Source organism: Meleagris gallopavo, chromosome Z (genome assembly GCF_000146605.3).
Source record: "Meleagris gallopavo isolate NT-WF06-2002-E0010 breed Aviagen turkey brand Nicholas breeding stock chromosome Z, Turkey_5.1, whole genome shotgun sequence".
In the NCBI taxonomy this organism is placed as follows: Eukaryota; Metazoa; Chordata; class Aves; order Galliformes; family Phasianidae; genus Meleagris; species Meleagris gallopavo.
This window is the reverse complement of record NC_015041.2, coordinates 55,710,947-55,725,970: the sequence shown is the minus strand read 5'-3', so window position 1 is coordinate 55,725,970 and position 15,024 is coordinate 55,710,947. Positions and strand designations below refer to the sequence as shown.

Genomic DNA, 15,024 nt, shown 5'->3' with positions numbered 1-15,024 from the left:
CTACTTTTGGTTGAAGGACGGAGGATGAGATGGGACTGCAACAAAAGCATGTGCATCTGTGAACTTAATCTAGCAGAGTAAGGAGTAAACCACTGACACTCTATCTCTTGTTATCTTTAAGATATACCATTCTACCTATCTTTAAAATATTTTAAAAGTCTCAGTGGTAGTGAATAGCTTTTCCGTGCACTACTTTCACCTCCCATCACAGAAAATAAAGACTAAATTTCCTGAGTTTTGGAAACATTTCCATTCAAATATTGCTTTGTCTGTCAGGTATGACTGTTTTGGTCCTTTCCCAGGCACTGCAGCAGAGCTGCTGTTGGACATCTGTAATAGGTGCAGTTCTGCTCTGGCAGGCTGGCAGCAAAGCAAGGATGTGAAGGAGAAGCATGGTTGTGAGTAAGCACTGGCCCTGCAAGGCAATCTTGGTTGAAAGTCTCCTAGTAGCTTGTTTATCTTTGCAGAAATTAATTTGCCTATGCAGGAGTGGAGAAGAGAGGATAAGGACTGATACATATCCTGAAAAATCTGACTTGAAGGAAATGAAATTGTCTGTTTATATTTCTGGTGCTTATTCAGACAGCACTAAGATAAAAAATGTTTTTATCCTCAATGAAACCTTTGCTTTTTTTATCTGTAAGAACAAAGGGAACACATTGAAGGGAGCGCAGAACCAGGGCTGATTTTGCCAGAAACAAACTTACCTACCACAAAGACCCCACGAAGGAATCCAGGAAAATGCCACCTCATATCTCTGCTCTGCATTTGCTGCAGGTCTGGCTGAGATAAGTTGTATCCATTCAAGGTACTGCAATATAAGTGCTTCAGAAATGGCCTCATTTTTCAAAAGTTTTATTGTTAAGTTTGCAGACTAGACAAGGTCATACTGGTTTTACATCATCCTACATAATTTAAGTATATACAAAACCATTTGAATATTACACAGCTTGAAAGGTTGCAAACGTCTTTGTGTCCAAGACACTTCTGTATTACTGACACATCAGAAGCCAGCACTGAATATTATAGATCATATTTGTTGTATAGCAAAGATACACTCATTTAGTATCCTTAGTCTTCAAAACTCACATATATTTGTATGCAGCCATTCCCAAAGAGAAAGTCAACCTGGTGACCACAGCCAGGTAGCATGATAAGCCCTTCACACAGGTAAAACTGAGCCTGGTGCCAGTGCTTGTTTTCCCAGGCTAAAACCATAGTATGTTACAGAGCCACAGAATGGTGCCTACTTAGCTGGTTCAGAGTGAAATTTAATTAAGAGCGTACTTCCAGTCTTGTTCAATATCACTGTCACAATTAATACCGAAGGACCCTTTCAAAACGTTCTTCCACTTATCCTTTATGTGCTTCTCTTTTTTGTATGCCAATTGCTTTCACTGGGAAAGTACGGCTGTGTTAGTTGTTTTTCACTTGTCCCTTCTTTCAGTGGTTTTCGTGCACAAAGAGAGGAGAGTAAAATAAAGAGAAAAACCATAATACCGGACCACACCTGGTATCAAGAATTATTTCAGTATGAAATAACAGTAGAAATACAGTTTGGTTCTATGGCTGCTCAATACCACTTAAAGTTTCTGGCAACTAAGGAATAATTTCAGTAATAAAGCCACAGCACACTGGCCGAAAGTGTCGGGGCATCACCTATATGATTATTGGAGCATGTTATTATAAAGTACAGAGCTTTGTTTTCAGGTTGTGAAAGCTTCTGGCAGGTGGAAGCTAACACAGAGTAAAAGAATAAAACGACTCAACTCAAAGTTAATGCAAAATAAAGTGACTATTTTAGATATTCTAACAACACTATTTTATATGCAGATAAATGGTTAACAATCAAATTAGCAATGGAAGACAATACCAAAAGTTGCAAAACATGAAAAAAATAATCACTTGGGAATGAATATTCCAAAACAAAACTAAAAATATTTGATTAACTAGAGACTCCAATTTGCAGAAATGCCTCCCATTTTTAGGTTACACAGGGCATTAGATAGATGGTTATTCTTCCAATCTATAAATAAATACTCAGTTGAAAAATGGTTTTTAGACTTTTTTGAATACTGTGTGTCCTTAAAAACATTGTTTTTGTTTGTTTTTGTTTTTTAATGAAGAGTTTGAGGTGCAAAACAATGACAGTGGTTAACTTAAGAATACAGTTTTTCTCCAGAATTTTACATATCCCCATGATTGACTTTCTCTTTAAAATCACTCACTATGCTTGAAGACCACTTCATATATACATCATTAAGGAATGCTGTTAACACAGTTACAGACAAGACATTAACAGTCTAGTGGCTTTTGTTATGCAGCACAAAATAAAAAATAAAGAACAAACTTAGCAGTGTTGCACAGGACTTCAACATTTCGTACACATACTTTCACCTTTATAAGACTTTCCTGTAGAAGTCTTTACATGTCTAAGCCTTATAAAATAAATAGTTGTATAAATACAGTTTAAGGATTAAGTCATTTTATAGAGGCAGGGTGTTCTGTTTGTTAAAATGTGACAGTTTAAGTGACGCTATCCGAAAACCGCCACCTATATATCCCCAATTCTTGCAAGTAAAATTCCTGGCTGCTAATCTAGGGTCTTTCACAGTTAAATGGATTATATATTTTCTCTATGGTGGAGAATGTGATTAAATGCAGGTTTTGAAATCCAAACTGTTTTGTTTCCAAAGCAAACTTTTCCCTTTGCAGACTGTGGGCCAATGGGGCATTTGTCTGGGAAGCAGGACTCAGGCTCATACTTCAGCATTTTGGTTTCAGTGAGAATGTAATGGTGACAGAAAGTAAGTTCAGTGATATTTGCTAAAACATGCAGCTGTATATATATATATAAGTAATTTATATTTTGCCATCAGCATGTTATGAAGTTAACAGTGTGTCCCATGTGCCATTATTTCAGGTAGCAAATAAAACATCTCCTAACTCCTTGTCCCAAGGTCTTAAAGGTTTTGGTGCTACATCGTCATGGAGCACCTTGTGCTTAGGAAGCTCAGAGTGCTTCACAAGGTTGGTATAACTATCTCCATCACTGGGGTGAAGTTACTGCCCAGCAAACAAACACCAGAACCATGACTGCAATGCCCTTCCCATCCCCTTCTCTCTCACTCTTGCTGCTCAGCTACCTCATACAGACAAGTCCATTGACCTGTTTCTAAATCCTATAAGGCATAGCAGCACTCTCCACCTCCACCCAATGGGATCTGCACTGCCATCCAATGCCTAACCATACTTCTAGCATCTTTCAAATCCCATCAGTTTTTTCTGGGTCCTAGGGCCCTAACTGGCCATACTTTCTTAAAACATCATAGTATGAAGCATTTCTGTAGATGAAGCATGACAAAGATCAGCCTCCTTGTGGCTCAGTGGCATACTCAGTGAAGACATAGCTGGGAACAGAGGGAACCAAGTGCCCAAATCTAGTGAACTCCTACAACACCTCTTGCCTCCGTTCTTGGGAGAAAGAACATGACTGGTGCCATTAGAAAGGCCCACCAAAAGGATTTCCCAGCAGCAAGGAGGTCATTCCTTCCACATGCTTCACTGCACCTCATTCCTTCATTCCACGTGTCTCCTCACAGAAAGAAGGTTTCTGAAGGAAGAAGTCAGATGGGCAGCTCCATATCGGGCAGTTCACTCTTGGGTAAGTCATGCAGTGGGTTCAGGGTTTATGCTGTGCACTGTGCATTTACCTTTGCATGTACTGAAGACATGAAACCACAAGTACCCCCCTGTCTCACCTCAGCCTCCTTGCAAGAACACCATTCAAGCAGAATTAATATACTTTGGCAAATTCATTAACTTCATAATGTACTGACAGCAAATTTTGTTCCATATACAAACAGGTCTTTCAAAGAAAATAACAGTGATACTGAACAGAAAGGATGAAGGTTATGTCTGTAACGTGCAAAATTGAGAAGGAACATGGGGCTAGCTAGGACAACCCTTTAGGTGAATGAACTCTGCTGTTTAGATAAGAATAATGAAAGGTAGCTAGTAATATCACAGGTACTGTATTTTACGGTACCACAAAGTATTTTCCAAAATATATGTCAAAAATACTGACAGTGTTTGATAGGCACAATTACTATAATGCAGTCATCCCCAAGTAAACTTATTGCTAAAAGCTGCAGTATCACTTTTTGCAAGTAAGATGACAGTATGATTTATGGAGAACTTGTCAGCCCAATGTTACTGAAGCTGCAAATGAGCTTTGTCATGCTCTTTCTCTTCCCTTGTAAAAAGGATGCTGCTGTTTTCCCCTAACACATTTCAACTACTGTGAACAAATTAAAGGAGAGCTAGAAAGATAATGCCACAGCAAAAGGGACAACACTAACATATTTCAAGGAAAAATCGGATTGGATCATTTAAAGGGCAGGCTTAGACCTCCTTGCGAAAGACATTTAGCGGCCTACCATAAAATGAGCACTTGATCATGAAAAACCCACTCAGCTTCCTACAGGCTTTGCACAGTTTCTTCTACAAAGGGACTGGTAGGGGTATCGAGAGCTGTGATGCCCAGCAGAACCCCACCTCAGTCCTCCTCCGTGCAGCCCAGCAGCTCTGACCGCAGGGTGATCCGGCCGTACCATGACCACGGGATGATGCGGATGTGCCGGGCGTAGATCGGAGGGTCAATGACATTCTTCCGGTGTGTGTCATTGTCAAAATTTCCTTGGAAAACCTAAAAGGCAAGCAGCAAGAAGGTTGGTGCCTGGGTAGCCAAGCTTGAGAACTGAGCAATGACTGGGTTAGGAAAGCTCCAAGAGAGATATTCCTTCACGGCTGACATTTGCCGGGTTCAAGGAGGACTATTCTTTCACACACGCTATTTTACATACCAAGGTACTCCTTGGACTAGTGTTTTATAAGACGTCTGACAAATACCCAATCCTAGGGTAAAACGACATTCCTCCTTAATGAAGGTCTACACAGTGTTATTTCTCAGACAGAAGGGAGCGATGTCTTATTAAAACATCAGATACCTGAAACCAAAAAGTAATGTCTAGAACTGACATCAATGGGAACCAAAAGGAAGTGACAAAGTGAGTGAAGAGCCTGAAACTCCACACAGCAGAGCCAAAGGAGACAGAAAAACCCTGAAATCTCTAGGGCCAGAGAAAGAACTGTACACATGTGACTCAGGGCCTGTGTGAGTTCTGGACCTGCATACCTGGCTAAGACATGAGGTGCAGATTCAGCCCACAGTTCAAATCACCATTACCATTTTAAAAATTAACTGCCTTTTTACTTGACATTTGTATCACGTCAAGTTAATCCTAGGAGATTCTGTTACTGTTTTGGATGAACTAGCATTAGAAGGACACTTACTCACCATTGCATACGCTATGATAAAGTTAGTGACTATAAAGGACATTATCATATTCTGTTGAAAAATGTTACCATAAGCATTAATAGCATTGGTAAGCAGTTCGTGATTCAATTAAAAATATCTTAACACAGTCTAAGGCATATAAATACATTATTTCCAATAGCATGTGTTAATCAGTATATCAGTGAGTTCCAAAACTCTAGTCTGTGTTAGAACAGTGCCAATTTTTTCTCCTAAGAGTCGTGATTCAAATTCAAAGGACACAGCATTTCTTTTTCAGCAAAATGGTCAGATCACCCTCCTGAGATATTTTTGGTTTATATGGGTAATCTTCAATGTCTTCAAATGTCTTTTCATTTACAAAAACATTATTTGATGTCTTTTTGACTTCAAATGAGTGATTTTCATTTGCATAAAGCACAAAAGGAGTATGATCCTCTAGAACAAGTGCTTATATGACTGAATTAGTGCAGAATGAAAAACTTCTTTGAAGTTCTTAGGAAAAATGTCAGACGCTGAATTCAGAAGAGAATTTTAGTCTACTAAATTCTCAGAAGAGAATTTAGACTACTATTTTAGTCTTTAAGCTTCTCTCAAGTGCTATCAGCTTGGCATTTTCAAGAAAACATGTACAAGAAAGAGCTCCACAAGTGATGCTCTTTCACAAGCGATATATTTCCCTCCTTGCCTGGAACCTCAGCATTCAAGCTCCCAGCAGTTAAGATAAAATGATAAAATTTCAGAAAGACTGGCCACAGAAACACAGTGCTGGGACTCTAAGGAAAAAGAAGAAGCATTTTTGTCAGGAAAAGTTGCTTGTTGTCCAAGTATAGTCTAGTCTTGATTACGTAAATTAGCTAGAGCTTGGCTAAGATTTCATCTGAATTTGAGTATCATTTGTATTAATACAGCATACAATAAAAGAAAGCAAACTCATTAAAATTAGCAAGGTACAATCCACAGCAAAGAAAGCTTAAAAGATTCTTCCCTTTGATTTCTTGCACATGCATGCAATTTATCTGTTGGTTTTTTTTACCAATTCAGATGATAAGCAATGCAGAGCCACAAACAATTCTTGCTGCACAGCAACTGGAAAAGTCTTTTATTCTCTATTTCATTTTTCCTGTGGAAGACATCTCAGAAATAGCATTTTGACTGAGACTTACAACAAAAAAAGTCTTTGTTTATCAGAAGAATCCACCTACTCGCTATCCATACCCACATGCATTTGTGCAAAGTGAAAATATTTGAGTCAAAGTAAGGAACAAAAACAGATGAAAAAGTTGGATTATACTATTTTTCTTAGAACCACGAAAGTGTATGTAAATTTACACACAATGTCATTATTACCTGAAATTGAGCTCATCTGTTTCAGATATTAATTTATGCAATTGTAAAATTTACCATTCTTCAAAATTCAAGATACAGTCTCAGGAAATTAAAATTGCTAGATCAGAACAAGGATTTTAGGAAAACAGATTTATCAAATAACGAGAGAAGCTGTGCGAATATCCCCAAATGTGACCGGCATGAAATATAACATTCCATGAGCAGATATACTGGATGTGTTGCTGTAGACCAGTGGCAAATTTAGAATCATAGAATCATTAAGGTTGGAGAAGACCACGAAGCTCATCAAGTTCAACCATCAACCCATCGCCACCATGCCCTTAAACCGTGTCCCACAGTGCCACATCTACTCTTTTCTCAAAAACCTCCAGGGATAGAAAATTTACTACTGAATTTTTCATTCTTCATTTTACCTCAGCTTAAGCTCACTGATGAAGTCAAGAAACTTGGAAGAAAGGAGGAGGTATGATAGATGTCCATAACATCATAAATGGCATGGAGATCAATCACAGCCAACATTGCATTGTCCCTGTAGAATGAAATGAATTAGCCACCTAACGGTCGTGCTGTTTCACACACTGCGTAATTAAACTGTGGTACTCTTTATTTAGGTATTAGTAAAGTGAGATAAACTGCTAGGGATAGGATCTATAGCCAAGAACTATAGAACATGCAAGTAGAAGAGTGCAGGAAACTGGGAAGATATCTGCTGAAGGATGCTTGCTCCCTAGTATGGGCAGCCTCACACAACAGCGCAGATCCTAAATCACCAGGTACCTGTGTATGTAATAGTAGATTGAAGCTTTTAGTTTATTTTTATTTTTATACTGGGAATATCTGTTTATGTCAGGCTGCATACTTAAAAGGTGTAAGTTACTAAAACTTTCACTCAGAAGCTTCAGCAAGTTTACACGTACATATTCCCCACATACATATGTGTGTAGCTCCTCTGTATCTCAGTATTTTACAGGTGCTTTTAAAATAAAAAAGTAGAAAATGTATGATAGTGTGCTTTTATGTATGATAATTTATGACCGGTTTGAGAAAAATGAACACAACTATAGAAAGTACATACAGAATGATATTCTCTGCCAAAAAAGATTTCTGAAATATAAACAAATCTTGCTTATAGCTGTGTCAAACAAGCTATTTGGTTGTCTTCCTTTAAATACTCACCAAGATTTTTCATTAGAACTAAGTGTTTTATGCCCTAAGCAACATATTCAAATTATGACAATGTAAATTGATTCATATTTTAAAAAGAGCACTGTAGTAAGTTTTATGACAAGATAATTTAGAATAACTATCTAAGGAAGAATAACTTGGGAAAATTGAATTTATTATAACCAATGCTTGCTGTAAATGCGGAGCTTAAAGGCAGGTTTCAGGGCGCATCCGCAGGACTAATTAACAGGTGGGGGCAGAGGGTAGAATTGTTTGTTGCATTGTGTCAGTGGATACCTCAGATATTCAGGGAGCCTGATTCTCTGCAGAGAGTGTTTCTGGATCTCATGTCCTACAGAAACTAAAATTACATGAAAGTCTGCATTGGCCTTAGCATTATTGCTTCCTGCTATTTGGGATAATAGCAAAGAGCTGAGACTTTAACATCCAAGTCTCAGATGATGAAGTCGGTATACTGTCTGTTGAATGTTAACCATATTTTTTGTCCAGAGTATTTCAAACAGGTTCTTGGAGCAGTTAATCCTGCTCATAAAATCACAGAATTACCGAATCATCAAGGTTGGAAAAGACCTACACCTGCCACCAATTAGCTCTCACTATATCAAGGCCCTCAACACAACATCCAAACGTTCCTTGAACACCTTCAGGACTGGTGACTCCACCACCTCTCTGGGCAGCCCATTCCAGTGCCTGACTACTCTTTTGGAGAAGCAGTATTTCTTAACGCCCAGCCTGAATATCATATTAAAGGCAGACTATTTAAAAAGAGTAATTAGATCTTGCTTCCATTTGGATTTTGTTTCAATGGATTACATCTCATGAGTATGACAAATAAAGGGGAACTATTCATTTCAAGTTCAAAAGAAAGCTGAATGAAAAATATTTCTGACAGTTATATTCCCTTCTTTCAGAAATTATATCTTTATTGTAATTCATTGAAAAATACTTTTTCAAGCAAGAATGAAATTTGCAGATCTGAACAATCCATTTACTTGTGTTGAAAATTTTTGTTCTTGCTTGGTGGAGTATTTCTTTTCACAATGAAGAGCTACAAAGCTACAGGTGAATGACATTAGATCAAAGATGGTGAAAAATGTTCTGATTTTTTAGCAGAAAGAGAACTGCTGTTTAAAGGCATTCTGTTTTACTTTAGAACAATTCACAACTGGAAGATGCCTTTCACTATAAAAAACTGGGCACGCTTTTTAAATATAAATGGATATGTGTTTCAAACAGACATGCTCACGCACCTCTGCTTATGTAGTGATGTAAGGGAAGAAAAAAAAGACATTCTTCCTTTTCAGTTGATATTCAGAAAGTCTCTTAGCCAGCCTCACCTTTGTGCTGGGGAAGATGATAGAGCAGATCCTGCTGGAAGCTATGCTAAAGCCCAGGGATACAAGGAGGTGATCCCAGACAATCAACATAGCTTCACAAGAGACAACAATCAACATAGCTTCACAAGAGACAACTTCTGCCTGACAACCTAGTGGCTTTTTTTATAATGGCGGTCAATGTCTCAATGTCCAGATGGAGATCAGTGACAAATGGTGTGCCTCAGGGGTCAGTGCTGGGACTAACACATTTTAATATCTTCATCAATGATACTGTCACTGTCAGTAGTATGGTCAATACATCAAGGGGACAGGATGCCATCCAGAGAAACCTAGACAGGCTGAGCAGCGGGCCCACATGAACCTCATGAGGTTCAACAAAGTGCAAAGTCTTTTACCTGGGTTATGGCAACCCCCACTGTCAGTACAAGCACAGCAATGTAAAGATAGAGCATGGTGCTGCTGAAAAGGACATGATGGTACTGGTGGATTGCAAGCTGGTCATGAGCCAGCAGTGTGCTCTCAAAATCCAGCAAGCCAACTGTGCCTGGGCTGTATCAAAAGAAGCATGATCAGCGGAATGAAGGAGGTGATCCTGCTCCTTCTTCTCAGCACTTCTTAGACCTCACTTGGATTACTGCATTTAGATGTGAAGTCCTCAGTACAGAAGAGACACTGACCTGTTGGAGTATGTCCAGATATGTGCCCCCAAAATAATACAAAGGATGGAATATCTCCCCTGTGAGGACAGACTGAGAAAGTTGGGAGTGCTCCGGGAAGACCTTATAGAGACCTTTCAGTATTTGAAGGGGGTTATAAGAAAGAAGGGGACATCCTTCTTTATTAATTGTGACAGGACAAGGGGAAATGGTTTCAAACTAAAAGAGTGGATATAGAGAAGAAATTCTTCACAATAAGGATAGTGAGGCACTGGCACAGGCAGCCTAGAAAGACAGTGGATGTACTGTCCCTGGAGACGTTCAAGGTCAGGCTGGACAGAGCCCTGAGCAGCATGATCTAGGGGGTGGTATCCCTGTTCATTGCAGGGGAGTTGAACAAGATGACCTTCAAGGGTCTCTTCCAACTCAAATAATGCCATGATTCTATGTTTCTATGAATAAAGTAATGTATAGTATGATATTTATTATTTCTTCAAGTTCTGAATAGATACCAGGCATGTAAAACTTCTAAATTTGTAAAGTGCATTAACACGTTCTTGCTATTTTTCTACTTGCTATATCTCCTCATGTCCCTGAAATGGGAATTTACTCCACTGCACATAGTTTGTAAGTGGTTTATGACAGAAAGTTCAAAGCCACGCAAGAAAAGAAATATTCTGAAGAACAACTGCCCTTCAGAAATGTTTACAGAAATTCACTTTAGCTCAGCTGAGGGCAATAGGAACCACCTGTAATTTAAAGCAGTGGAGAACCTAGGTTGAGGGCTTGAAAAACTTAGACAAACAAGCAATGGGACCCTGGGAGGCAAGACACAGTATTGAAACTTTGCCCTGATGTTACACAGGGTCAATATATGGATGTATGTTGTTTATACTCAACAGGGCTGTTTTGGTTTGTGCAAGCCTTATCATCAGTCAAGTTCCTTCAGGCAAAATAGCAGGAAAGCACAACACACTACCTACACCACACAGAAAAAATGAAGTGCAGATCCTATGTTGTAAATAAAATTTCTACTCTCCTTTTACATGGTATCAGATCAGACAAGACCAATGAAATCTAACTGTCCGATGAAAAAAAATTTCAAGTAAAATACAGACTTTTTATAGTGAAATTTTAAAAAAGTTAGCATAAGGTTAAAATATTATTTTAAGCAAGAATACTAAATAATAATCATCATATTAACTTAGAATTATAGAAAGGTTATATTGGAGGGGACCTTAGTTATCATCTAGTTGCAATCCCACTGCCATGGGAAGGGACACCACTCACTAGATGAGGCTGCCCAGGGCCCTACCCAACTTGGCCTTGAACATTCCAGGGATGGAGCATTCACTCTGGGCAGCCTATGCCAGTGCCTCACCACCCTCTGAGGAAAGAATTTACTCTGAACACCTAATTCTCCATCTTCTCCTTTAGTCTAAAACCATTTCCCCTTGTCTTATCACTATCAGCCCATGTAAAAAGTCAGTCTCTCTCCTGTTTACACTGTGAGGCTGTGAGTTTTCCCTGGAGTCTTGTCCTGTCCAGACTGAACAAACTCAGATCCCTCAATCTTTCTTCCTAGGTGAGGCATTCCAGCTATCTGGTCATCTTTGTGGCCTCCTCTGGAATTCACTCCAACTGCTCCCCAGTGTTTTTGTACTGGGGGTCCCAGGCCTGGATACAGTACTCCAGGTGGGACCTCATGAGGGCAGAGTAGAGGGGGAACAACCTCCTCCCTCATCCTGCTGCCACCCCTCTTCTGCCCAGGATACAGCTGTCCTCCTTGGCTGCAGGTATACACTGCTGGATCACATCAAACTTTTATCCACCAAAATACCCAAATCCTTCTCCACAGGTCTGTTCTCAATGAGTGCTTCTCCCAGTTAGTACACTGGGATTGCCCTAAGCCTTGTGCCTTGCACTTGGTCTTGCATTTGGCCTTGCTGATGTCATTAGGTTATCGGTGGCCCACTTTTCAAGCTTGTCCTGGTCTCTTTGAATTGCATTCCTTCCATTATATCCACCATTCAGCTCAATGCCATCAGCAAGCTTGCTGAGGGTACACTCAACCCCACTATCTAGGTCACTGATAAAGATTCTAAAGAGCACTGGACTGAAGACGAACCTCTGAAGGATACCACTTGTCAGCGGCCTCCACCTGGGCACAGAACTACTGACCACAATCCTCTGGCTGCAGCTATCCAACCAATTCCTTATCCACTGAATAATCCACTCTTCAAGTTCATATTTTTCCAATTTAGATATAAAAATATGATATGAAAGCATATCAAAGTTCTTGAAGAAATTCTGGTAGATGACATCAGTGACCCTTCCTTTTTGTACTGATCACTCGATCACTCCATCATAGAAGGCCACTAGATTGTCAGACACAATTCTCCCTTGGAGAAGCCGTACTGGTTGTCACAGTTCTTGTCTTGCATGTGCCTTAATGGAACTGCCAGAGGATCCATTCCATGATCTTCCCAGGCATGGAGGTGAGACGTACTGGCCTACAATTCCCCAGGTCTTCCTTTCACCCTTTCTTAAAAACGGGAGCGATGTTTAAGACTTCAATTAATAGCCACAGCTTTTCTGAGAGTTGCTCAACAACTACATCAGCCAGTTCCTTCAAGACACTGGGATGCATGACATCTGGTCCCACAGACCTGTGTATACTCAGTCTTATCAGATGCTCTTGAACTTACAGTTGGAGGGATTTTACTCCCCCAGAGCCCACCTGGATGTTTTGAGAACTGAGAGACATGAGAAGCCTGACTGCCAGTGAAGACTCAGGCAAAGAACTTGCTGAGTACCTGAACCTTCTCCAAGTCCACTGTTGCCATTTCTCACTTCATATTTATCATATCTTCTTCACCTTTCCTTTCTGTACTAGTACAAGTCCTTTTTGTTATTTTTCACATCTCTCACAGAGTTTAATTCCATCTGTGCCTTGCCATTTCTGATCCCATCCCTCTGAGTCCAGATGGCATTCCTCTATTCTTCCCAGGCCACAGTTCCCTGCTTCTGCTGCCTGTGCATTTCTGTCTTATCCCCCAATCTGATTAGCAAGTCCTTGCTCAGCCATGTTGGTTTCCTACCTCTGCTGCTTGATTTCGTATGCTGGGGGATGGAGAGTTCTTGTGCTCTCAGAAAGGTGTCCTTAAAGAGCTGCCAGCTCTGTTCTGGTCTTTGTTCCTGAGGACAGTTTCCCAGGAGATCTCATCTAGTAACTCCTTACACAGCCTGAAGTTCAGTGTCCTGACTTTGCTTTTTGCCAGGTACATATTACTTGAGATCACAAACTCAACCAGAGCATGGTTGTTACAGCCCACATGAGCACCAGGTCCAATAAAGCTTCACTTTTGCTTGTTTCACCCAGTACCTGAACCAGCAAGTCATCTTCAGCAGATTCCAGGAGTCTCCTGGATTGTTTCCAGCCTGCCATGTTGCCTTCCAAGCAGATATCCAGGTGTTAGAAATCCCCCACCAGAATGAGAGCTGTGAACATGATACTTCTTGGAACTGAAGCAAGAAAGCTTCATCAATAGGCTGCTCTTGATCAGACAGCCTGCCATAGATCCCAACCACAGGATGACCTTCAGTGATATGGTTCCTAATTTTAATCCATATGACCATGGACATTTCTCAGAGGCAATTCTTCACAGTCTATCTACTCCTTATCTTAGAGGGCAATGTCTCACCTGCACCGCCTATCCCTTCTAAAAAGCTTTTAGCATTTGACTGTAGAATTCCAGTTGTACGATTCATCTCACCATGTTTCTGTGATAGGAATTAAGTCATTGTTTTCTAATTGCACCATGGCTTCCATCTTCTGTTTATTTCCCAGACTCCATGCTCTGGTGTAGAGGCACTTCATCTAGACTACTGACCTTGAAGATGCATCCAAGATCACAGAACTCCAAAACTTGTGTGTGACACAATCCATGCAGCCATTCATTTAACTGATAGATTCCCCTCCTTCTACCCAGGTCCCAGTCACCAACTGGAATCAAGAAAAGCACAATCTCCTACTATTACTCCCAGTTCCTTCAGCATCCTTCAAAGGGACATAAAGTCTCTATCAGTATTTTGTGATTTCCCTATTGCAGCAATCACTTAAACAATAATATAAAAAATGATGTTTAAATATGACACTGATGTGAATTATATGTATAAACTGGATCTATCAGTGTAAATCAGGTATTATTATAATTAAACATCAGAAAGATAAAACATTAGCAATATTTAGCAGAAAGATTTTCCATCTGACAATCTAACTTTCCACTTAAACATATGTTTCTGCCTTCTGTTGCTATGGCAATTAACTAGATATACAAAGCACATAGCTTATAACTAGTTCTTCAATTTGTCCAGAAATCCAGTGACCATCTGCACAGGAGATACTGTCTACCTGCAGTTAATTGCATGTCTCTTAGCTAATAATAACTGACAATATGCAGCTTGCATATTGTCCTTTAGGTTACATTCTTATGTTCTTTCATTTTAGAAATCAGCCTGTAAAATACCATTTGACATCACAGTTGGCCTTGAGCTAGCAACAGCATGCCATGTAATTTATAAATCACATTTGGAATGTTATTAAAAAAAGGTCAAATTTGGTTTAGATCTCCTTAGCATTGGAGGCACAGTGAGCTACTGACCTCTAGTTGAGAAAAACAAGATAGCTATTGGCTATGGTCCTTTTTTTAAAATGTAGTTTCTTCCTACTTGCCAACCAGCAATGTAAATTTTTCTTTGTGTCTTGAAGAGAACAGGAAAAGTATTATTATTTTTTCATGGATCTGATTCAAACTATTTAAAATGAATGAGAAAAGCGTCATTACTTGAAGTAACATTTTTTTTTTCCCCTTCAACTTTCTTTCTTAGTACCTTTTACTCTGCCTTCATAGAAGCTTAGCATAGCTGTGAACTCAGAGGAAAGCAGCTGAAAAAGCAGAAGCCAATCAGGAGCTGCAGGCACCTGAGCTTGCAACATCATTTCCAGCAAAGAAAACTGAATACCACATTTTCTTCTGTTTGAAAAAACTAATTTATGTGTTGCAGATTTATCAAAGATGCAGGGTGCAGATAGTGCATTTTTGAATACAAGATAATAGTGTTGGTTTATTTATTTATT

At 39.6% G+C, this 15,024-nt stretch overlaps 1 protein-coding gene across 1 annotated transcript in view; it reads right to left on the bottom strand.

Moving 5' to 3' along the window:
• Positions 1-839: 839 nt before the first annotated feature.
• EDIL3 (EGF like repeats and discoidin domains 3) overlaps positions 840-15,024 on the bottom strand; it is a 224,372-nt gene continuing 210,187 nt past the window's right edge. Inside the window, exon 11 of the mRNA XM_031557441.1 lies at positions 840-4,708. Within this exon, the coding sequence (XP_031413301.1) occupies positions 4,559-4,708 (150 nt within the window). The 3' untranslated portion in view covers positions 840-4,558. The remainder of the gene's footprint in view (positions 4,709-15,024) is intronic.